The sequence below is a fragment of the Callithrix jacchus genome, chromosome 16 (genome assembly GCF_049354715.1).
Source record: "Callithrix jacchus isolate 240 chromosome 16, calJac240_pri, whole genome shotgun sequence".
In the NCBI taxonomy this organism is placed as follows: domain Eukaryota; kingdom Metazoa; phylum Chordata; class Mammalia; order Primates; family Cebidae; genus Callithrix; species Callithrix jacchus.
In genome coordinates this window covers 55,149,411-55,173,696 of record NC_133517.1, presented here as the reverse complement: position 1 = coordinate 55,173,696, position 24,286 = coordinate 55,149,411, and the positions used below count along the sequence as shown (strand labels likewise).

The 24,286-nt window shown below is 50.6% G+C and overlaps 1 protein-coding gene across 1 annotated transcript in view; it reads right to left on the bottom strand.

Moving 5' to 3' along the window:
• The window catches only part of TSNARE1 (t-SNARE domain containing 1), a 130,905-nt gene extending 109,376 nt beyond the window's left edge, over nucleotides 1-21,529 (bottom strand). The window contains 2 exon segments of the mRNA XM_078353028.1: nucleotides 4,302-4,360; nucleotides 21,461-21,529. Of these exon segments, the coding sequence (XP_078209154.1) occupies nucleotides 4,302-4,360; nucleotides 21,461-21,521 (120 nt within the window). The 5' untranslated portion in view covers nucleotides 21,522-21,529.
• Nucleotides 21,530-24,286: the final 2,757 nt, after the last annotated feature.

Genomic DNA, 24,286 nt, shown 5'->3' with positions numbered 1-24,286 from the left:
CACAGAGTCACCAAGAGAGCCACATGTGCAGTCTGCCTCCATGGCAAGACTGCAGGGGGAAAACAGGGACTCTGGAAAGCTACTACATCCCCTATATCCCCATTCCCTACCTCACTGAGAAGGGAGCAGTGAGGACTCTTACAAAAAGCTGGCGCAGAAAAAAAAAAATGCATTCTAAAATGAAAAAATAAAACCCCAACAGCCAAAATAATCTTGAAAAAGAAAACCTTGGAGGTACATTTTCCTGATTTCAAAACATGTTACAAAGCTACAGTTATCAAAACAGTATGGCAGAGCATAAAATCAGATCTACAGACCCATAGACTAGAATAAAGAGCCCAGAAATAAGCCCTGGTATATATATGGTCATATCATGACCAACAACGGTGCTAAGACTGTTCAATGGAAAAAGAATAATCTTTTCAACAAACGGTGCTGGAAAGACTAGATAGCTCCATGCAAAAGAATGAAGCTGGATCCTCACCTTCAAACACACACTGAAACTACTAACCTCTTACAAGAAAACATAAGGGTAAAGCTTCATGACATTGAATTTGGCAATGATTTCTTGGCTATGACAGACACCGCAGTACAGACAAGAAAAGAATAAAACAGACAGATAAGATTTTATCAAAATTAAAAACTTTGGTACATGAAAGTACACTATCCACACAGTGTAATGGCCACTCACAACCTGGGAGAAAACATGTGCAAGTCGCATGTCTTCTAAGGGATTAATATCCACAAGATATAAGAAATTCCTACAACTCAACAACAACCAAATAATCCAATTTTTAAAGTATCACAACTGACAGAGACAAGAAAAGTGAAAGAAATGAAGTGAAAGAGAGAGGGGAAAGAAAGAAAAAAAGAAAGAAAGAAAGAAAGAAAAGAAAGAAAGAAGGAAGGAAGGAAGGAAGGAAGGAAGGAAGGAAGGAAGGAAGGAGGGAAGAAAGGAAGGAAGGAGAGATAAAGAAAGAAAAAGAAAAGAAACAAGAGAGAGAAAGGGAGGGCAAGAGAGGGAGGAGAAAAGAAAGAATGGGGGGAGAGAGAGAGAGAGGGAGGTGGGAGGGAGGTGGGGGGGCAGGGGAGGGGAAGGGATGGGAGCAGGGAGGCTGGGGAATAACGTATAAAGGGAGGAAAAACCAGCCAGGCCACAGATTGCACTGAAGCAACATTGGCGGTCGAAAGACAGTGAGGTGACCCCTCCAAGACGCGGGCCAAACCAAGGGCTTCAGCGACATTCCCTCAAACCGTCCCACAAGCGGAGAAGCCACAGCTTTGAATACGCAGCACTTAGGGACTGTCCCCACCCACCAGTCTGAAAAAACACCTTCAAGACAAACCTCAGCCAATCAAAAGCGGACAGGAAATGCCATCCAAACCACTGTCAGTGAGCATGAACCATGAATATGTTTACCAGTAGATTTAGGCCTAAAGCACACGTGAGCTTGCGGTGACAGAACAGCATGCAGATAGGCCCTGACGATGAGTGATGACTCAGCTAATGACACCTGGGAGGGAAATGAGACCAGGGGGAGTGAGGCACAACAATCAGCTCCTCACCTCATTAGTAAGAACTGGAGTCACAGGGTATCATTTAAAGCTGACATCTCAGTAAGAGAATACAAGAAGATTTAATAGTATAAAGGCAAACACTGAGAAAGGTACCATTGTCATCTAAAATTGGTGATGGGAGGAAGAAAACAAAACACATTAATTTTGAAATTACTCATAGTGGGTGTACTAATTTCCAATTGCTGCCACATCAAATTACTGCAAATGTAGCACCTTAAACCAGACAAATCTGCCCCTTCACAGCTTCCATAGGTCAGAAGTCCCGCTGGGCCACGTTCCTACTCGGAGACTGGGAAAGTAACTCGGTTATCGGGAAGAATCCAGGTCCTTGTGGCTATAGGACTGAGGCCCTGTTTCCCTCCTGGCAGGGCCCCCGCTTAGCCCCTGGGGTCCTTGCATCTGGGGATCAGCAAATCCTCCTCACTCCCGTGACCTCTCTAACATCCCCTCACTACACAGCTCTCATTTCTTGCTGGAGAACGTTCTCTGCTTTTCAGGACTCAGATAATTATATTCAGCCTCCCTAGGTAATTTGGGATAATCAATCTACATCGAGATCCATACCCTTTAATCACATCTGCAAAGACCCTTCTGCCATGTAACATGACAGGCTCACAGGTGTTAGGGATTAGAGCGTGGCTAATAGGGAGAATGGGGGAATAGTCTGCCTATCACAGAAGCTACTTAATAAATGGTCCCTCTCCACACAGAGTACTACAGGCATTTACAAATTACGTGAGATACTATAACATCTTACAGAGGCAAAAGTATAGACTCTCTTAAATATAAGAAGGATTCTTTTAAAATTTTTAAAAAGGAAAGAAAATGGACCACAGAGTAAAAGATCTCACGATACATGCACACACAAAGCACGACAGACCTGAGGTCCGACAAGTGGAGCTGACCTACCAGTAAATGTACATCAGTTTACTGCACTAGGCAAGGAAAAGAAAAGATTCCGTGATTGAATCACAAAGCAAAATCTGACCTCACGTGGTATAGGAGACACACTGAAAATCATTCAGTACGGTTAAAATTTTGTAATGGGCAAAGGTATGCCAAGCAGATCCAAACTCCAGAAAGCACTAGTCATGATCTCACAGTCAGACAAGTAGAAATGAGAGAAAGAAGGGCACTTTGTGGCTAATGCATGCACTTCAGAATAAAAATGTAACCATTATAAATAGCTATGCAACAAGTAACACAGCAGCCAACAGTCACCGGAGCCAGGAAAAACAGACAGAAATGCATCGATGGTGGACATTAATTCAGTCCTCTTGGTCCACAGCAGAGCAAGAGATGAAAACGAAGTAAGGGTCACACATGCCCTAAATAACACAGTTAAGGTGGTAAAAGCGCTCGATACACACATCAAACCTCTGTGACCCAAAACGAAAACCCAGGCTTCTTTTCAAACCCCAGCAGAGGAGTGATGAAAACTGACTCCAAATTAGGAGCACGAGAAGCCTCCTGAAACCCAACAGTGCAAACGCGAGCAGTGAACGTTCTCCCACCAAATGCAGCTAAAACTGGGATAACAACAAAACCAGGAAATCAACGGACTTGCTCCTTGGAAATCTTAAAACTTGCTCCGGAAAGACTCTCGAACCGAAAAGAAAATGCAAACCAAAACGGCAGACCTTCTGAACAGCAATGAGAAGGAAACTGTCTCATCAGAACCTGGGCATTGATCGGCCCGTCGGTACAAACTCAGTGTGAACAGAATGATAAAAAATGAACCAGGCATTCACACCAAACATTTAGAAAAAAGGATAAACTGAGGAAAAGTAGAAGGGATCATTAATCATTAGCAAAAAGCAGGGAGTTTAAAAAGCAGAAAAATAAAGACAATTAATTTAAAAATTCAAAAGCTGAATATTTCAAGAAAAGTAACAACAAAATGGGAACTATTCACTAGCCCAGTCAAGAAAAACAGGAGGAGTGACTGAGACGGAGATAATCCCAGAAGCCAAAGACACTGAAAGACTCACAGGAGGTCATTTCACTCACGCCTAAATGAGCAAATACAACTGGAAGAAAATCGTAACTGATTAGGAAAATATTTACAAAGGTGATCCCAGAAAAGTTTAAACAGAATCATTTCCATAGGGAAAATAATAAAGAGAAAAATAATAAAACAACTTTCTTCTAAAAAGCACCAGGCCCCAAGAGTTTCACAGAGGAACCCAACCCCTCTTTAGAGCCCAGGCAATTCAGTGCTATTAAAATGTCCCAGAGAACGGCATGAGAAATAGAACTTCCATATCATGTTTATGAAGCAACTATCACAACCAAAAACAGTGTGTACACACAAAAGAAAACCACAGGCCAACCTTAATGACGAAGAGCAACACAGAAAAATCCATTAAATATAAGCAAGAAGTGCATTCGCCAGCACCTTAGAGAATTATGTATCAGACCAAGTGAAGCACCATCAAGGAATTCAAGAATCTTTCATGATTAAGCAACTTCATTTATGTAATTCATTACATTAATACGTCTAAGAAAAAAATCATATGATCACCCCATAGATGATTTTTTCTAAAAGCAACTGACAAAATTTACTAATGAGTCTCAATTTTTTAAAAAGAAAACACAAAATAAAATAGAAAGCACAGGTTCGTCATTAACATACCTTTCTCAATCCAGAGCCATACTCTGCTTAGCAGAGTAACAGCAGAGACATTCCCAACAGATGCCCACTACAGCCACCAGCCACTTACCATCATGTGAGGAATCCAGCCCACCAAACCAGGGAGGAGAAAGAAACCGGAGTAGAAAACTGGAAAGGAGAAGGGTAACCATTACTAGTGGCAGTTCACATGACTGGATACCTGAAAACCCAAGGTGACGAACTAAGAAAACCACCAAAGAATTCAGTAAGTCAGCAAAAAACCATTTTTTTGTTTAGATGGAATCTCACTCTGTCACCCAGGCTGAAGTACAGTGGGGCGATCTCAGCTCACTATAACCTCTGCTTCCCAGGTTCAAGTGATTCTACTGCCTCAGCCTCCTGAGTAGCTGGGATTACAGGCACGTACCAGCATGCCTGGCTAATTTTTTAATTTTTAGTAGAGACGGGGTTTCACTGTGTTGGCCAGGCTGGTCTCAAACTCCTGACCTCAGGTGATCTGCCTGCCCCAGCCTCCCAAAGTGCTGGGATTACAGGCGTGAGCCACCATGCCTGGCCCAAAGTTAATATTTAGAATATAATAGTATTTACACACATATAATATTCCTTTGAACAACAATAAAAAAGATAAAATTTGGGGGAATAATGAAAACCTGACTCAAAACATACCACTAAGTTATAGTAATCAAAACAGCATGGTGATGACATAAAAACGGACATACAGGAGATTGATCCAAGATGGCCGACCACTAACAGCTCAGGACTGTAGCTCCCAGTGAAAGCCCAGAGAACGAGACGACGCCACACTTTTAGAAAAATTTTCGTCACTCACCGATCAGCCGATTCCCAGTGGAGGAGCCCTACGGGTCGCCAGCGTGACTCTTGTGGCCGCCGCAGCAGTTTTGCCGTCTAGGCGCAGCAGCTCTTCATGCAGAGCCAACGGGACTGCTTCCCCTACTGACCGGAGTTTGGAGCTCCGGGAAGTCAGAGTCGTTTGTTGCGGACTCAAGAGGGAAGCCAGACCAGAGATTCCCGGGCAGAAGAGCACCATCAGTCTTATCGCTGCTATTTAGGCCGCCACAGTGGGTTGCTCGGATCCCAGCACTGGGAATCAATAAGTCGGACGTCGACTCAGAAAACTAATTAGAAAGGCGGTTCATCTACAATGAAGGGAAAAAAACAGCCTAAGAAGGCCGAGTATACTCAAAATCAGAACCCATCAGCAACAGAACAAGCCCTGATGGAAAAGGACTCATCAGCAACCGAACAAGCCCTGATGGAAAAGGACTCATCAGTAATGGAACAAGCCCTGATGGAAAAGGACTGTGTTCCATTATCTGAAGTAGGCTTTAAAAGGTGGATGATAAGAAACTTCTGGGAGTTAAAGGAACTTGTTCTAACCCAATGTAAAGAAACTAAGAACTTGGAAAAAAGGTTAGATGAAATGTTGAAAAGAATAGACAATATAGAGAGGAATACAAATGAACTTATGGAGTTGAAAAATACAACACGAGAACTTAGTGAAATTTGTACAAGCTTAAACAGCCGAATGGATCAAGCAGAAGAAAGGGTATCAGAGGTCGAAGATCAACTTAATGAAACAAAACAAGACAAGAATAGAGAAAAAAGGATAAAAAGGAATGAGCAAAGTCTCCAAGAAATACGGGACTATGTGAAAAGACCTAATATACGCTTGATTGGTGTACCTGAATGTGACGGAGAGAATGAATTCAAGCTGGAAAATACTCTCCAGGACATTATCCAGGAAAATTTTCCTAATTTAGCAAAGCAGGACACTATTCAACCCCAGGCAATACACAGAACACCACAAAGATATTCCTCAAGTAGACCAACCCCAAGGCACATAATCGTTAGATTCACCAAGATCGAAACGAAGGAGAAAATATTAAGGGCAGCCAGAGAGAAAGATCAAGTTACCCATAAAGGTAAGCCTGTTAGGCTTACAGCAGATCTCTCAATGGAAACCCTACAAGCTAGAAGAGAGTGGGGGCCAATATTCAATATACTTAATCAACAGAACTTTCATCCCAGAATATCATACCCTGCCAATTTAAGCTTTACATTTGAAGGAAAAATAAAATCTTTCAGGAACAAGCAAGTACTCAGAGATTTTATTACCACCAGGCCTGCTTTACAAGAACTTCTAAAAGAAGCATTATACACAGAAAGGAACAACCAGTATGACCCTTTCTAAAAATACACCAAAAAGTAAAGAGCATTAACATAAAGAAGAATTTTTATCAACGAAAGGACAAAATAGCCAGTTAATATCAAATGGCAGCAACCCTAAATTTAAATTGACCAAATCTCCCAATTAAAAGATACAGACAAAATCTAACGGTATATCCAAAGATATACATAGACTCAAAATAAAGGGTTGGAAAAAAAAAATGTACCAACCAAATGGAGAGCAAAAATAAATAAACAAAAAGCAGGAGTTGCAATTTTCACATTTGACAAAATAGATTTCAAAGCTACAAGGATACAAGGGTAAAAGGATTAATGTAATAATAAGAGATCTTAACACCCAGATACATAAGACCCATAATGAGATTTAGATTCAACGAGACAGAAAATTGATAACGATATCCGGGACTGGAACTAAGATCCAGAACAAATAAACTCAATAGAGCTCTCCATTTTAAACACACAAAATATACATTATCCACAAAATCTAACGATATATCTAAAGATATACAAAGATTCAAAACAAGGGGATGGAAAAAAAACCCACCAACCAAATGAAGAGCAAAAATAAATAAATAAAAAGCAGGAGTTGCAATTCTCACATTTAATAAAATAGATTTCAAAGCTACAAGGATGCAAGGGTAAAAGGATTAATGCAACAATAAGAGATCTTAACACCCAGATACATAAGACACATAAAGAGATTTAGAGTCAACGAGACAACAAATTGATAACGATATCCAGGACTTGAACTCAGAGCCAGAACAAATAAACACAATAGAGGTCTCCATTTTAAACACATAAAATATGCATTAACCACTTTAAACACTCAAAATATTGATCAGCCATTATTGAAACCCATTTTAGGAATGAAGTAATATTCCTTTTTCCCTCTTTTTCTTTTTTTTCCCTTCTAAAAAAAAAAGAAACTCAAAGAAAAAACAAAAAGAGCTATGAAAGGAGCTGATACTAATGAAACAGACATGGGCTACCAAATGGTTACTTAAATTCAGGATTGAGGCTAAGAAGTAAAGAAATGCCTAAATTCTAACCCTGGACACGATGAGCCTAAAACAAGCATACTGATTCTCCAGTTGTTCATCTCCTTTGCTGTAAAATATGAACAACAGCAGCAGTAACAACAGCAATACAGTTGTGCCCAGCATGACAACATTTCAGACATGGATGCCCCACATACAGGACAGTGACCCCACCACATTGTAATACCATATTTCTATTCCTTTTCTACATTTAGATGTGTAAAAAAAAAAAAAAAAAAGGACATACAGACTAATGAAACAAGATAGACAGCCCAGAAATAAATCCACTCATTTATGGTGGTGGTGCCAAGAACTCACAATAAGAAAAGAACAGTCTCTCAATAAATAATGCTAGGAAAACTGCTTCTCTATGTACAGAAGAGTAACAGCAGACACAACTCACACCATATACAAGAATCAACTCAAAATGGATTAAAGACATCATTTAGACCTGAAACTGTAAAACTCCTAGAAAAAAAGAGGAAAAGCTCCACGACGTCAGTCTGGGCAATGACTTTTTGGATATGACCCCAAAAGCGAAGGCAATAAAAGTGAAAATAGACAAACAGGGTTACATCGAATTAAAAAGCTTCTGCACAGCCAAGGAAACAATCAACACAGTAAACAGACAATCTCTGGAGGGGGAAATGTTTGCAATCCATACAACTGATAGGTGCAAACATCGAAATACTGTACACAAGGAACTCCAACAACTCAATAGCAAGAAAATGAATAACCCCATGAAGAAAGACACTAAGTTCCCAAATGGTTATTTCCCAGAAGACAGATACACGAAAAGGCACTCAACATCATTAACCATCAGAGAAATACAGATAAAAACCCAATGAGACACCACCTCACCTCTGTTAGAATGGCTATCATCACAAAGACAAAAGATGGACAGTGCTGGTGAAGATGTGGAGGAAAGGCAGCCCCTGCAGCCTGCCGGCGGGAATGTCAGTTAGTACAACCTTGATGGAAAACAGTGTGGAGGCACCTCCAGACATTCAACAGAGAAGTACCATCTAATTCAGCAATCCCACTACTTGGAATAGATTCAAAGGAAACAAGATCAGATGGTGGAGAGACCCACACGCCCATGTTCACTGCAGCACTACTCACAAGAGCCAAGATAGAGAATCAACCTCAGTGTCCATCACCAGATGAATGGATGGAGAAAATGTGGCACATGAACACAGCGGAATGTCATCCAGCCTTGAAAGAAAGAAATCCTGTCCTTTGTGACAACACAGATGAACCTGGAAGACAGGATGTTAAGCAAATACGCCAGGCACAGAGATACAAACACTGCACGTTCTCACTCATATGGGGAGGCCAACGAAGTTGATCTTATGGAAGTAGTAGAGGGTTACCAGAGACTAGAGGAAGGGAGGGGATTGGCCAATTGATACAAAAGGTCAGCGACGCAGGAGGATTAAGCGCAAGAGACCCTGCACAGCATGGGGTGCAGAGGTAGTACCTTCCCACGGAGATGGATGAACCCACGCGCCCTCTCTGGAGGATAAGCTGGCAGTGTACATCAAAATTCCAAAAGTGTGTACCCTTTGAAGCAGCACTTGTTCCGAGCATTCATCCTGCACATGTATCACACTCAAACAAGCAAAACAGCACACGGACCAGGCCACCCATTCTGCCATAGGAAAGAAGCGAAAGTCACCTAAATGTCCACCCACAGAAATCCATCCGGGCGTATCCACACCATGGAATAGTCTGTGACTGTCAGAAAGAAGAAGGGAACCCTGGACTGATTCCAAAACCTCTCCGCAGCACTGCCATTAACACTTCACCAAGGGAAGGGGGGACCAGGGTGCATGAATGTGTCATCTCGTGACTTGTAAAAGGAAAACCAAAGAGGAAGCGTTTCTGTTTGCTTGGAATGTGTAATGAGGCTCTAGAAGGACAATACAATCTGAGAAATGTACCACGAGGCGGTTTCCTCACTGCAAGCATCACAGAGCGTATCTACACACACCTGGATACAGGGGGCCAAAACACACCCCGGCCGTGCGGCAAAGATCACTGCTCCAGGCTACAAACCTGGAGAGCAGGCAAATGTACTAAATGCTGTGGGCGACTGTAAGACAATTGTAAGATCTGGTGTGTTTATACATATCTAAACATAGAAAAGGTACAGCGGAAATACAGTTGTGAGGGTTTTTTAATGGTACACCTGTATAGGGCACCTGTAGGACTAGACAATGCCTGGGTACATCAGGAAGTGAGTGAGCGACGAGTGACTGTGAAAGCCTAGCATGACTGTCACTATCGGAGACTTTACAACAGTCACTGCACACTCGGCGACACGATTTTTTTTAAGTTTTGGTGGCTCATACCTGTAATTCCAACATCCTGAGAGGTCAAGGCAGGAGGACTGCTTGAAGCCAGGAGTTCAACGCCAGCCTTGGCAACAAAGCAGGATCCCACCTCTACAATCAATTACTAAGCAGGTGTGGTGTGCGCACCTGTAGTCCCAGTTACTTGGGAGGCCGAGGCAGGAGGAGCACTTGAGCCCAGAAAGTGGAGGCTGCACCACTGCACTGCAGCCCAGGTGACAGAGTGAAACCCTGTCTCTTAAAAACAAAAAAGTTTTCCTTTCTTCAATAATAAATTAACCTTAGCTTACTGTAACTTTTTTACTTTATAAATGTTCAAACTTTTTTAAACTTTTTGCCTCTTTTGTAGTAACATTTAGCTTAAAATGCAAACATTATACAGTCGTACAAAAGCATTTTCCTCCTTCACACATTTACTCTATAAGCTTGCTCCTGTTAATTCGTTTTTAACTTTTTAATCTTGTTTGTTAAAAACTAAGACACACACACACAGGCCAGCCTAGACCTGCCTACACAGGGTCAGGACGATGAGTATCACCATCTTCCCTCTCTACCTTGTCCCACAGAAGTCTTCGGGGCAATAACACACGGGGAGCTACCATCTTCTAGGATAACAGTGTCTTCTTCCAGATACTGATGGTGGCAGTGGCCTGCCTGGAGCAGCCGCTGTGGTGATGCCGGCTGTGGCGGGGGAGGTGCAGCAGGGGCTGTGCACTCAATGGAGCCGGCAAGAGCCCATTCCAAGCTGGCGGGGTGGGAGCCCCACACTCCTGGGCACAGCTGCACCCTCCCAGCCATGGCTGCACACCCAGGCATCCCTGCACTCCTGGGGGCCCAGGAGGCCTCCCTGCCCCCGCAGTCTCGGAAGTGCCTATTCCTACTGCCTGGCCTCTCCCGGTTCCCAGTGCCTGCTCCGATTTTGGAGCAAAGTTGAAGCCAGGCCTGAGTTCTGTAGCAACACAGCCGGGAGTTCACTCACAGAGGTGCTGACATGCCAGCCCCTGCCACCTCAGCCCCCTCTGGACTTTGGTTGCCAACAAGCATGGGAGGGAGGCTGCAGGGGAGCTGAAGGTGGCTTGGCACAGGACTGCAGGTGCCCCTCGAAAATAGCCTGGGCACCGTGGATGACATGATTGATGGCGGCAGGAGGCAAACAGCCTCCTGCGCAGAAAGGGGAAGGTCCCCAGTGAAGCCCCACCTGCAAGCCAGGGACACAGACAACTGGTGGGTGAACAGTTGTCTGTTGCACACCTGAAGCCTGGGAGCTGGGCCATCAGTTCCAGGTGAGGTCTGCAGCCTGGAGTGAGAACTTACAGTGCTTATTCCGGGTCTACCAATGGCGCCCATGGACCATCAGCATGCACTTCCTCCCTTCTGAGCCCATAAAAACTCCGGACCCAGCCAGACTCACACAGATGTCAGGACTACCAGCTGTGGGAAGGAGCTGCCCACTGTGGGTCTCCTCTCCATTGAGAGCCAGACACTCAACAGGACAGCCTCCTGTGGGAAGGAGCTGCCCACTGTGGGTCTCCCCTCCATTGAGAGCCAGACACTAATCAGGATGACCTCCTGTGGAAGGAGGTGCCCACCGTGGGTCCTCTCCACTGAGAGCTGGACATTCATCAGGATGGCCTCCTGTGGGAAGGAGCTGCCCATCGTGGGTCTCCTCTCCATTGAGAGCCAGACAATCATCAGGACAGCCTGCCTGCAGAAAGGACCTACCCACTGCAACTCCCCTGAGAGCTGTTCTGTCACTCAATGAAGCTCCTCTCCGCCTTGTTCACCCACCAGTTGTCTATGTACCTCATTCTCCCAGGACAAGAACCTGGGGCCCACTGAGTGGCATGACTAAAAGAGCTGTAACACAAACAGGACTGAAACACATCCCCCTCCCCTCCACTTGCCACATTGCAGATGACAAGAAGGAGGGAAGAGCTGCAGCCATTCAGAAATCCCAGAGAAAGGAATTCCTCCAGCCAGCCCTGTGACACCCTCTTCGGGGCTCTGTAGTTCCTGGCGTCTCCAAGCTTCCAGCAGCACCATGTTCCCCTCATCCAGACCAGGTGCTCCCAGTGGAAGCCGTATGCAGCACACCTGCTCCAGACGCAGCCCTGCCCAGAGCCGGCACCTGCGCCAGTGCCTGGAGCTGCCCCCATTGCAGCAGTCAGTGTGCCCAGCTGTGCACAGCGGCCAGGCCAGTGCCGGCTCACCCACACACCTCCCGCTGTCGCACACCTGGCTCGCCCTTGGCAGGTGTGGCATCTGGGGTGGTAGCACAAACTGAGCACAGCCTGCTGAGTGCACGAAACAAACCCGGTAGGTATGAGCACTACTCAGGCAGGAGGCACCGCTGGCCACAGAGCTTTCCAGCTGTCAAAGCAACACCCCAGGGATCCCACGACAATACCCATGAAGGCCCTGCCTGAGACTGTTTCACAGTCAACTTTTTTTTGAGACAGTTTCCCTCTTGTTGCCCAAGCTGGAGGACAATGGTGTGATCTCAGGTCACTACAACCTCCGCCTCCCGGGTTCAAGTGATTCTCCTGCCTCAGCCTCCCGAGTAGCTAGGATTACAGGTGCATGCCACCATGCCCAGCTAATTTTTGTTTTCTTAGTAGAGACAGGGTTTCACCATGTTGGTCAGGCTGGTCTCAAACTCCTGACCTCAGGTGATCCACCCGCCTCGGCCTCCCAAAGTACTGAGATTACAGGCATGAGCCACTGTGCCCAACCTACTTTTTTTTAATAAGTAGAGTACACTCTAAAATAATGATAAAAAGCATAGTATAGTAAATATATAAACCTGTAACATAAGCGTTTATCATAAAATATTACATGGCATATATAACTGTACGGGCTGAACTTCTCGATGACCGGCAGCGCAGCAGGCCACTTACACCCGTGTCACTGCACTCACGTGAGCGATGCGCTGCCAGGACGGCATCATGGCCGCCAGGACGGCACCAGGCGATGGGAATTTTTCAACTCCAGTGTAATTTTACAGGTCCGCCCTCATCTATGCCATCCATCACTGACCAAAACGTCCTTATGTGCATGTGACTGTGTAAGACACTCACAGGAGGGGCCGCTGTGGCGATGAGGGATGGGCCAGCCAGGGATGGGGACAGTTGCTACTGGATACTTCCATCATCAAACTATCTAAACTACTCGAAATACTAAAGCAGGTCATGAGAATAACCTGTGGGACACCCACACGGTGGAACAGGCCTCAGCAACAGGCAGAAACCACTCCTGCCACCTGCAGCAGCCTTGAGGACCATCTGGGGAATGATGGCAAATGGATAAGGCCAGTCCCCAATGCCACACGCTGCAGGATTCCATGCGTGCAACTCACTTCTGGTGACGACAATACAGGACAGAGAGCGGACTGGTGCTCCCAGGAGTTCATGAAGGGTTGGAGGTGGAAGCAAGGCATGCGTCGCTGGAAACGGGCATCAGCTCGGGGCTCCTCTCAGTGATGGGAGCCTCGGGCATGGCGGCCACATCCTCCAATCTGCTGGCTGTGCTGTCGTCCTGGTTCTGCACAAAGCTACCGCTGGGGAAACTGGGTGAAAAGAGCTCAGGATCTGCATATTATTTCTTACAACTGTATGTGAATTTACAATAGTCACAATAAAAAGTTTAATTTGCCAAAAGGCCCTAAAATGTCAAACGCCACACCAGAGGGTGCTACATGAAAGAACAGAGGCCACGTTCTCCCCAGTCTGGCTCCGCCGAGCACCCGCCCATCCACTCCACCACCTTCTGGAGCATCAGGACTAGAGGGAGGCGAAGCCTGACAGTCCACCCTCTCCTAATGCAGACAGGAAGTCCCAGGAGGAAAACCAGGGGAACACCCAGGCAGCAACGGTGGCCGTTCTGAAGCACGACCTGCTGGCTACACAGCTGGTGTGGCATCGCTCACGCGGCTTCCCCAAGGTGTCCAGTTCTCCTCCCTCGGGGAGCATGGGGCATTTCCTGGCCTCTTGTGGTCCAAGCCGAATGGTTCCTGCTCACCAATGAAATGTGAGTCCCCAACGGGCACACACACCTTTGTTGCTTCAGGCTACTAAAACCTGGGAGATTTTCATTCCAAAAGCAAAACCTCGCCTATGTGGTTACATTCTCCACCCATCCAATCACCGCTCTGCCCACACCAGCTGACGACTCCACTCCCTGCTCAGCTGGGAGGCCCTCCTGCCCTGGCTAAGGCGGAAGCCTGCAGGCTGCCCGTGGGCCGCACACTTATGCCTGCGGCCACCATTGGTCTCCATATCTTCTTTCATGGATTAAGGTGTCAAGATGACAGCTTCGGGGGCAGATACAAAGAAAGGTGGGAGGCTGTCTGCCTGTCGGACCATCCTGCCAGACTGAAGGAAGCCGGGTGTGGGGCACGCACAGCAGCAGGGCGGGTGGACTGGACAACTCAGACCTCTGACTCCCCATCTGTAAACTGAAACCAGCTCTAGAACTATTCCTAGCTACAGAATCTTTTCTCTAAACACAATCATCCTCAGAAGACACCACGTGAAACAGATCACGTCAGAGCTGCTCTGGGTAAAGGGAGGACAGTGGTGGCAGCAGGGAGACTAGAGCCCCTGGGACTCCAAGGAGCAGATCACGTCACCCGGAAGTGCCCCACAGTCTCAGCCCGCTTCCCATGGGGCAGTGTGGGAAGGACAGGCCACACTTCCTACAGCCAGACCCCACAGGACTGGTTCCTCCTGCAGCTCTGTTCTGTGCTTGCTTCCTCAGCTTGGAAACTGCGTCACCTCTCGGGTTGGACAGAAAACGACTCTCACCTCCCTGCTCCAACCAGGGCCACCAGAGCCACCAGGCCACTGAGCTCTGAGGTATGGGATGGCCCACAGGGTCACCGCAGCACTCCTCACATCCCAGCCACCAGCACACCCGTCCACATCCCTGCATGCCTGGCCAAGGTTCCCCTGCTGGCAGCATCCCAGGCTGCGCCTGTGTCCTGGGGAAAGGGGGTACACGAAGGGCGCAGGGCCCTGGAAACCAAGTCTCCATGAGGAGAGATGTGGGCAGGTGACCCGGCCTCCCTTCTGGAAGACTGGGTGATGCTGTCACCCTGGAGGCTGCTCTGGGAATTCAGGACCTGTCCAACTGCAAGAGCATCTGCTGTTCCTGCCCCTCACCTCTTCCTGCTCCTGGACGGGTGGGGTGCCTGTGCATCAGAGGCTGAGCAGTCTGAAGGTGAGGCTCAGCTCCTCCCCTCACGATCTTGTGCCCACTGTGTGCACTGTCCTGTGCTGGGGCCACACAGGCAGAAAGGACAAGGTCCTGGCCCTGGAGGAGGAAACTAATGACCGCGACGCAATGTGGTGAGAGCCCCAAGGAGCCACTCCCCGAAGCCTGCAGCCTTCACTCTGCCTCGCCTCCCCAGGAGCCACCCGGCCCTCAGGATAAACAGATGGGCTGACTCCTGATGGTGGCCCTGAGGAGAGACTTACACAGCCCAGGAGGTCACCGGCTGGGGCCACTCCAGGCAGAAGGGTGGCCCCAGCAAAGACAACCAGGGCCAGGCTGGGGACAGCCTGAGAAGTCAGCGCAGCAGGTTTCCCAGGGGCTGGAAAGCAAATGCCAAGTGAAAGTGAGGCTGGAGCTGCCAGCAAGACTTTTAGCCAGGGGGTGGCCGGCCAGATCCCCCCTCAGCATGATGCAGAATCACAGGGGCCCAGGCTGGAGGCTGTGGACCAGCGAAGACACCCAGGTAGCAGGAAGCGGCAGAAGCAGCGGTCCTCCCCAGTCGCAATTCCCACCTCCCGCACCCACTCCCGGCACACCACGCTCTTCAGCGTCTCCCCACGAGTAAGCAGCAGGGGGAAGGAGGTAAGACTCCCAGCACCAAACCCAGCTCCTCATTGGCGCCGACGGCAGCCAGCCCAGGAAGAAGGCTGCTGTTTCTTTCTGATGTTGGAGAGACTGACCCTGGGCTTCTGGTTTCAAAATAGGTCCCCTTCCAAATACTTGGCCAGAATGGATCATGGGTCCAGACGGAGGGCGGCCAAGGTGGCCCGCTCTGTCCAGGGCTCTCTGACCGGAGCCGGGATGCCCCACGTCCTCAGAACGCTGCCCTCATCTTCCCAGACCACACACTCAACTCCTTCACTACCACCCGCCAGCTTCCCTTCATACAGGTTCCGTTTGCACCGCTGAGATGACAGCCAGGCTCAGGACACACGCACACACAGGCACACACACGCACAACCTGTCCACACACACACACACACAGCCCCAAAGCCCTAGAAACCCTTGATTCACCAAGACCCCATCCACAGGTAACCACAGCCGCCAGGGGGCTCATGCGACCCCAACCTCAGAGCCTCAAGCCCTGCTGGAACAAGAGTCATGAGCTCTGCGCACCTCCCCTCTCCACCAGAAATATCAACCTCCATCCATGGCTTCCTTCAAGCCTGCAAACCTTTGCCACACTCTGCTCCGGAACGCCATCTCAAGATGGAAGGGAAGGACAGGATTAGGTCTTAATAAGTGCAGTAACTGCCGTGATTAATAACATCCTCTAACTCACTGGGAATATTTGTGAAGTCGCTTCCAGCCTGGTCCTCCTGGAGAGCAGCAGAGCAGGACCGCCAGGCAGGCAGGCAGGCAGGCAGCAGAACGGTCAGCAGCACCTCTGATTTCTGCCTCAGAACACCAGGGCTCCCAAAGTGTACCCCTAGCTCTCCCAAAGTGTACCCCAGACCTCCCAAAGCACACTCCCAGCCCTCCCAAAGCATACCCCAGCCCTCCCAAACCGCACTCCCGGCCCTCCCAAGCCGCACCTCCAGCCCTCCCAAAGCACACCCCAGCCCTCCTAAACCGGACCTCCAGCCCTCCCAAAGCGCACCCCCATCCTCCCAAGCGCACCCCCGGCCCTCCCAAAGCGCACCCCTGGCCCTCCCAAAGCGCACCCCCGGCCCTCCCAAAGCACACCCCCAGCTGAGTGAGTCCCCCTGCCTGCCTCCTCACTGCCCACTGCTGTGGCCTGGCTCTGTAAGATGCACAGCAGTGTCCTGAGCAAGGTCAGGACAGCCTGAACCTGCTTGCCACAGCATCCGTGCCCGGCACAGCCTTAGCGTTCTCCGAGAACACCATGCATCTCGGACAACAGCTGTGACAGCTGGGGCTGGGACTGAGACCTGCCAATGACCCTGTCCAGGCCAACACCCCCAGCAGACTGTCCTTGTGCCTGCAGTGGCCCCTAAATGTGTTCAAGTCCTAACAGGACCTACCCAAGGACCAGAAAGGAAGGGCCCTGTACAGCATAGTCTGGATTTGAAGCCTACACGGAGTCACCTTCACCCCCATCCGGGACTCAGCAAGTCTCAGGGTAACAAGAGAATCTCATAGTGGATAAGGCCAGGCAGGACAGACACAGCTGGCTTTGGAGGACGCCCTGGATGGCAGGCAGGACCCCCTGAAGCAAGGCCCCTGCAGGAGACACCACCCAACTCTGCTCCGTGGGTGAGGACACCCTGCCCATGAGAAATCTTCAGAAACCTACTCAAGGCACCTGGCTTCTCATTGTTGGTAAGGCCCTTCTTCTCTGCCAGGGGACTTGGATCACGAAAACTCTTCCTATGGAAGCTTCCAGATGGCTCCACAGTATAGCACTAACAGAAAGCATGGTGGAATGTGGGGATCGCTCCCGTGTGAGGCCCCTAGGAAATGGGCCTCGCCATACGGTAAGCTTGAGCCGGGGCACAGATCCCCGGTTGGGGGAAGTCGAGCTGAGGGAAAGCAGGAACCGAGAGAGGGACTATGTTAAATAATTAACAGATATTACTTTATGGATATGAGGGCTTGGGAGGCGTTGTGTCTACTTTCGGTTCCTTATGGTTTATTGCTTGATTGTGTTCATTTTGGATCCTTGCTACATTCGTTGTAAAATATTAACCTCAGTATTTACAATTGTTAAGTATTTACTGAGCGTGACTTACTTACCTTGTGACTTAAGTATTCCATTATACTTACCTGATGTAAGGAGACTTGCGATTTGATGGTAAAACGTTGTGTTCCCCTTTATCTCATGGAAATAACTTTTGTGTTTTATGTAAGCAACTCTACTTGTAACATATATAACCAGACCCTGAGCGCAATAAAGTCATTGGCGAAGCATAGCTTCTCAACCCTCCAGACCCCATCTGTCTGTCATCTTTTATCTTCCGAGCACCCCCCATCCAGGCTGGGACCCTCTTGCTGGCCAAGAGCCCCCGGCAGACGTGCTGCTCTTCTCAGTGGAATAAGAACAGCACAAGTTCAAGGTCAGCTCTATCACTACCCCTCACTTGTTCAGCAAATCTCCACGTGCTCACTGGACCCCAGACCCTGGGCCACAGCTGGACGGGCATTCAGACACACAGATCCCCATGGGTGGGGCGGCAGACAGGGAGGTGTGGAAAGGCACTGGGGACCATGGGTGCAGGCGGAATGAATGATCTTCCCCAGCTGCCTCAATGCACCCAAGAGGGACAGGATGAGGAGGCCCCCAGCACAGCGAGCAGGGCCAAACATAAGCATCCACACTGAACAAGCGGCTGTCGCCTCTGGAGAGCCAGCACCGGCCACGCGCTCTCCGACTCCCTGTGCACTCTTTCCTGCCCTTAGTCTTTGGGCCACCACTCCTCACGCACAGATGCAGCAAATGTTCAGATGGGGCCAAGCCTTTCAGCAGAAAGCAGAGGAATCAGACGAGGGATGCCCACGAGTCCGTTACTATTGACGGTGCACAAAACACAGTGACTGACAGCCGGTCTGGGCCACAAGCTTAAAATCTACCTGCAGCAAATAACACTACCCAGACAAACCCAGTAGCCACAGAAACGCCCCTGCATTAAAAAGAAAGCCTAGAGCCAGACGCCGTGACTCATGCTGGGAATCTAAGCACTTTGGGAGGCTGAAGCCAGAGAATGGCTTAAGTCCAGGAGTTCAAGACCAGCCTGGGAAATTGGGCAACATAGTGAGATACTCTTATCTCCAAAAAAAAAAAGGGGGGGGGGGCTAGGCACAGTGGCTAACACCTGTAATCCCAGCACTTTGGGAGGCCGACAGGGGTGGATCACCTTAAGGTCAGGAGTTCAAGACCAGCCTGGCCAATGTGGAAAAACTCCATCTCTACTTAAAATATTAAAAATTAGCTAGGTGGGGTGGTGCTTGCCTGTAATCCCAGCTCCCTGGGAGGCTGAGGCAGAAGAATCGCTTGAACCCAGGAGGTGGAGGTTGCAGTGAGCCAAGACTGCACCATTACACTCCAGCCTGGGCAACAAGAGTGAAATTTCATCTCAAAAGACAAAAGGGAGGAGGAGGAAGCCTGGCTCCTTGCCAACTGTTCATATGGCCCAAACGCCATTCAGAGGAACCAAATGCCCAACAACCTCAGAAGAAACGTGTGTCTGCGCTGAATAAATGGAGCCCTGGAGCCCAACAGCTGAGGAACTCACGGCAAGTTCACCATTCTGTGCCTCAGTCTCTTCATCTGGGAAATGGGGATAACAGGCCCTCCTCCCAGAGTGGCTGTGAGAGTAAACTGAGTCACGAACACAGGTAGCTGGTCACCTGGCACCTGAGTGCTGTGACTAGTGTCATGAGTGTCATCACCTGCAGACACCGCCACCCCTTTGCCAATGGCTTGCTACAGTCGTGGTACAGGCGTGTGTCTCTTCTCCCAAGCTGGAAGGTGACTCCCTGACTCCGTCTCGAGCTCCAGCATCGTGAACTCCCCCAGCTGCACTTCTCACCATGTTTTCCTCGAAGCCTTACAGGTCTACTTGATGTATTCATCAAAACCTGCTGGGTGCCCATCCTCCTCCAGGTGCTGGGGGCTCAGGACACAAGGGTATCACCACAGAGGTCCATGCCACAGGTGCTCGCAGGCACACAGGAGAGAAAAACACGGCAGTGCCGGGTATTCCAAGCAGAAGGCTCCGTACTGACAGGCACACTGGTGAGAAAAGCCACATGGCGTGCAGAAAACAGGACCGAAGTGTCAGGGACGTGAAGCAGGGGCTGAAGATGCGGCTGGAGCCACCGGCGGGAGCCAAATCTGGGACCTTGCTCTGCAGGCCACGAGGAGCTGCGGAAGGGACTTAGGGACACCTGGCTGCCCACGAGCCCATGAGCCCCTAAACCAAGGGCCTAAGTCTAGGCTCTTGACCCAGCACCTGCAGAGGGCCAGACTCAGGGGTAGTGTCCAGGGAAGGTTCCTGGATAGAGTGAGAGCAGCCACAAGCTGCCAGATGCTCATGGGGCCAGCCAGCAGAGGAGGAGAGAAACAAGTGACCCAGCCAAAACTCCACCTCCTTCAGGAAGTCTTCTTGGATTTGCTGGCCTCCCACAGCCACCTGCATTCACGACCTGCGCTGCTGCATCCAAACAATTGCGCTACCAGCTTTCTGCTGAGGAGGTCCTGTGATGCCTCAGGTGGAACCGTGTGAAAGCAGCGGTTCAGTCAGCTGAAGCACTCCAGTTCTAACAAACATCAGCTTTCCTTCCACTGAGTACTATGTCCACATGGGGGGTATCCTAAGCAACAGTCCCCACCCCTGCCTCACAGACACTAAAGATAACACAGAACAAACAGCTGAGTGAAAATCACAACAGGAAACGCTGTAGGGAGGCGAGTGGTCAGAAGCGTGAACTGAGACACGCCAGAAGCGAAGCTGCCACCAAGCCAGGAGGAGCCAGGAGCTAAAAGAAAAGCAGGCGAGTGTGCAGGGGAGGAGAGAAAGGGCGCCAGGTGTGGTTGCAAAGGCGCCTGGCGGGATGAGGGACAGAGACGCACGGACTTCCTGTGATAGGCAGTGCTCCTCACCTGCGCTGACCAACACAGCTGCCACCAGCCACGTGTGGCTACTGAGTGACACGTGAACACTGGCACGGAGGGCTGGAATCCTACATGTTAAGGTCAATGTAAACAGCCACACCTGCCTCAGGGCTACCTCACTGGACACCACAGATGGGGCTTCCAGAGCCGAGAAGTGCGCCCTGAGGCGACAAACGCGAGGCCCCTGGAGAGTTTCTGCGAGGACAGCAGGACCAGCATCACCTGAAAGCCCCTGGCGGGGGATGTCCCCGTCCCCGGTACCCAGGAAGCACCTTCTTACAGCTCCGAGAAAGGACAGAAAGGCGTGGAGGGGGAAGCACCCAGGGGCGGGGTCTCCAGCTCAGGCTCAAAGGCGGGCTCCGCTTGTTGACTGGCAGGTCACCATCCCTTGCACCCAACAAGTAGGCTCTGCGGCGTCCCCAGGACAGTGCCGACCTCCAGGCGCGGGCACCGGGCTCCCGGGCCAGAGAGCCCACCGATCTGGGGTCTGGACAGCGCGCAAGGACCCGCCGAGGGGCGCACATGCCCGCGGGCCGGTCCCCGAAAAGCGGCGCTCTTGGTGGGCTGCGGCTCCGGGTCCCTGGCGCCCCTCGGATCCGCCCTCGGTGCGGCCCCGCCCCCTCCCCACCCCGCCCGGCATGGCCCCGCCCCCCGCAGGGCCTCCAGCGAGCCCCTTCCAGCTGCGCCGCGCCCCACGCCGCCCCGGGCCCCTCGACAGGCCCCGACCGCCTCGCCCTCGCCGCCCACGCCCGGCCGCAGCCAGGCCCCAGCCCCGCCGCTGCCGCCGCCGCCGCCGACTCACCTGGGTCTTGGTGGCTCGCGGGCCGCTCCGTGCGCTCACGGCGGGGCGGGCACCCAAACATCACGTGACGGCCCCTCCCGCTGCCGGCGCACGCGCCCCCTTCCGCACCAGCCAATGGCCGCCGGGCCCGGACGCTCGCGGGGACTACCCGCCCCAGAGGTCCCCGCGAGGAGCCGGAAGCGGCGCAGACGGCGGCCGCCTAGGCCAAGAGGCCTCTGTGGGTGCGCGCGCGAACCGGCCGTCCCTGCCTGCCTAGCGATGGGCCTCAGTTTCCCCGTTTTGCACACGGAGATCACGACGAAGATGGAGGCTACGCGGGCGGCGGGTCTCGGCTGGGGCCGGGCCTGGCACCTGCGGGTCTCGGGCTGCTGGGCCCCAAGGCAGGCTGCTACGCGGGCTCCGCGTGGGGCCGTGCTAGGCTGGGGCAGATGGACCCCGCGGGGACTCCGAACGCCCAGTGTCACCGATGAGGAAACTGAGTGTCGAGACATCTGAGGGACCTTTGCCCGAGGTCGCAGCCCCCCCCCTCGAGGAGACCCTCCTAGGGACCCTTTCCGCAGGGACCTGGGGCGCCTCCCACTCCCTGCTCTGCCTGCGGGCACTCCTCCATGACCCACTGGATAAGAGACCTGGGAGGAACCTGGGGACATGGGTGTGTGTCCATGGGCCGCCAGGGTTCCCTTTCAGCCTGTTTCTCGGCAGGTGAACCAAGAGCCACACCCAAGGCAGGAGAGCGAGCGTAATGAGCCCCCGCCCCTCTCCAGCCGGTGGACGTTCCCCTGCCGCTCTCACGCAGGACGCCTGATCTCACTGCCTGTGACGCCCACGCGGAAGCCCTGTGGGCGGCCCTGGACTCCCAAGAAAAGCCTTGCTGAGCTCCTGGGAAGAGGCGTGCCCTCCCCATCCCCCACTGCCCCCTTGGCTAGGGTTCTCTGCAGCCCAGGACTGTGCACGTGTGTGCACATGGGTTCTGTGCACATGAACACAAAAGTGTACTCCTGGACAATGCTTGGTACTGTGTGCACACAGTGCACGTGTGTGCCTGGACGCCAGGTGAGAGTGCAAAAGTGTGTGCCAGGCTTGAGCATGGGAGCAGTAGTATATGGCACAAATTGTGTGCACACGTGTGGGAGGGAAGAGGGCCACACTCCCACCAGCATGTATGTGCTCAGGCCGGCCTGTCCTGGGCCCACCCAGGCTCCTTGCTCTGGTGTACTTGAGTCTCACCTTGCCCCAGGAGGCAGTGGCATGTGCATATCTCACCGCCCAGCCAGGATTTGGACGGGCTTCACTCTTCTCCACACAGCTGGAGTGCAAGGAGGCCTCCTTTGTGCCTTCGACACAGAACCCCAATTTTGTTCAAGGCATCAATGTACCCAGCCTCGCCAGCAGCTGGGGCCAGCTGTGACACAGTTTGCCCAGGGGATGACTGCAGGAAACACGAGGGAGCCTCCTGGCCCTTTGGAAGGCGCACATGTAGGCGCCCTCACTGATGGCCTTCCTTTCTCCTTGCTCCAGCCTGGAGTGTGGTCACTGTGTCCCAAGAACAGCAGCCATGTGTCCAGCAAGGGCCAGGGTCCCAGCAGCTGCCTTGGTGCTCCAAGGGCCACCCTCAGACTCACCACCATCAGGAAAATAAGCCCTTGTTCCCTTTACAGGACTGCCTCATTAGATTTCGTTAGGTTTTCTATAACTCAAGCCAATGTGAGGGATCTGTGGGGATCGCTCCCATGTGAGGCCCCTAGGAAATGGGCCTCGCCATACGGTGAGCTTGAGCCCAGACGCAGATCCCCGGTTGGGGGAGTCGAGCTGAGGGAAAGCAGGAACCGAGAGAGGGACTGTGCTATTCAAAATAATTAACAGACATTACTTTATGGATATGAAGACTTAGGAGGCATTGTGTCCACTTTCAGCTCCTTATGGTTTATTGCTTGATTGTGTTCATTTTGGACCCTTGTTACCTTCATTGTAAAATATTAACTTAAGTATTTACACTTGGTGGCCGGGCGCGGTGGCTCACGCCTGTAATCCCAGCACCTTGGGAGGCCGAGGTGGGTGGATCACGAGGTCAAGATATCGAGACCATCCTGGTCAACATGGTGAAACCCCATCTCTACTAAAGATACAAAAAAATTAGCTGGGCATGGTGGCGCGTGCCTGTAATCCCAGCTACTCAGGAGGCTGAGGCAGGAGAATTTCCTGAACCCAGGAGGCAGAGGTTGCGGTGAGCCGAGATCGCGCCACTGCACTCCAGCCTGGGTAACAAGAGCAAAACTCCATCTCAAAAAAAAAATTAAAAAAAAAAAACTAATACATTAAAAAAAGAATTTACACTTGGTAACTTACTTACCGTAACTTACTGGGTAACTGTAACTTGCTTACCTTGTGACTTAAGTATTTACAATTGTTAAGTACTTACTGGGCATAACTTACTTGCTGGGTGTAACTTACTTACCATAACTTACTGGGCGTAACTGACTTATTGGGCTTAACTTACTTACTGGGCGTAACTTAGTGGGCGTAACCTGCTTACTGTAACTTAAGTATGTTGATCTGGTGTAAACAACATTAACTTCAGAAAAGTATATAATGGAACATATTGCAAAAATAAAATTGCTGCTTGGACATAGCCTAAGCCAGCCCTCCAGACTCCGCTTTTCTCTTTTCTTTCACTTCCGCACACTCTCTCCCTCAGGTTGAATGAGACATCTACGTTGCGGTCTTGGGGATTCCCGCAGGTCGGTAGCCCCCCGGCAGACGTGCTGGACCCCAACACCAATGTCACTTCTATTGGAGCTGATTTGGGCTCCTAAGCTCACAGGGGAT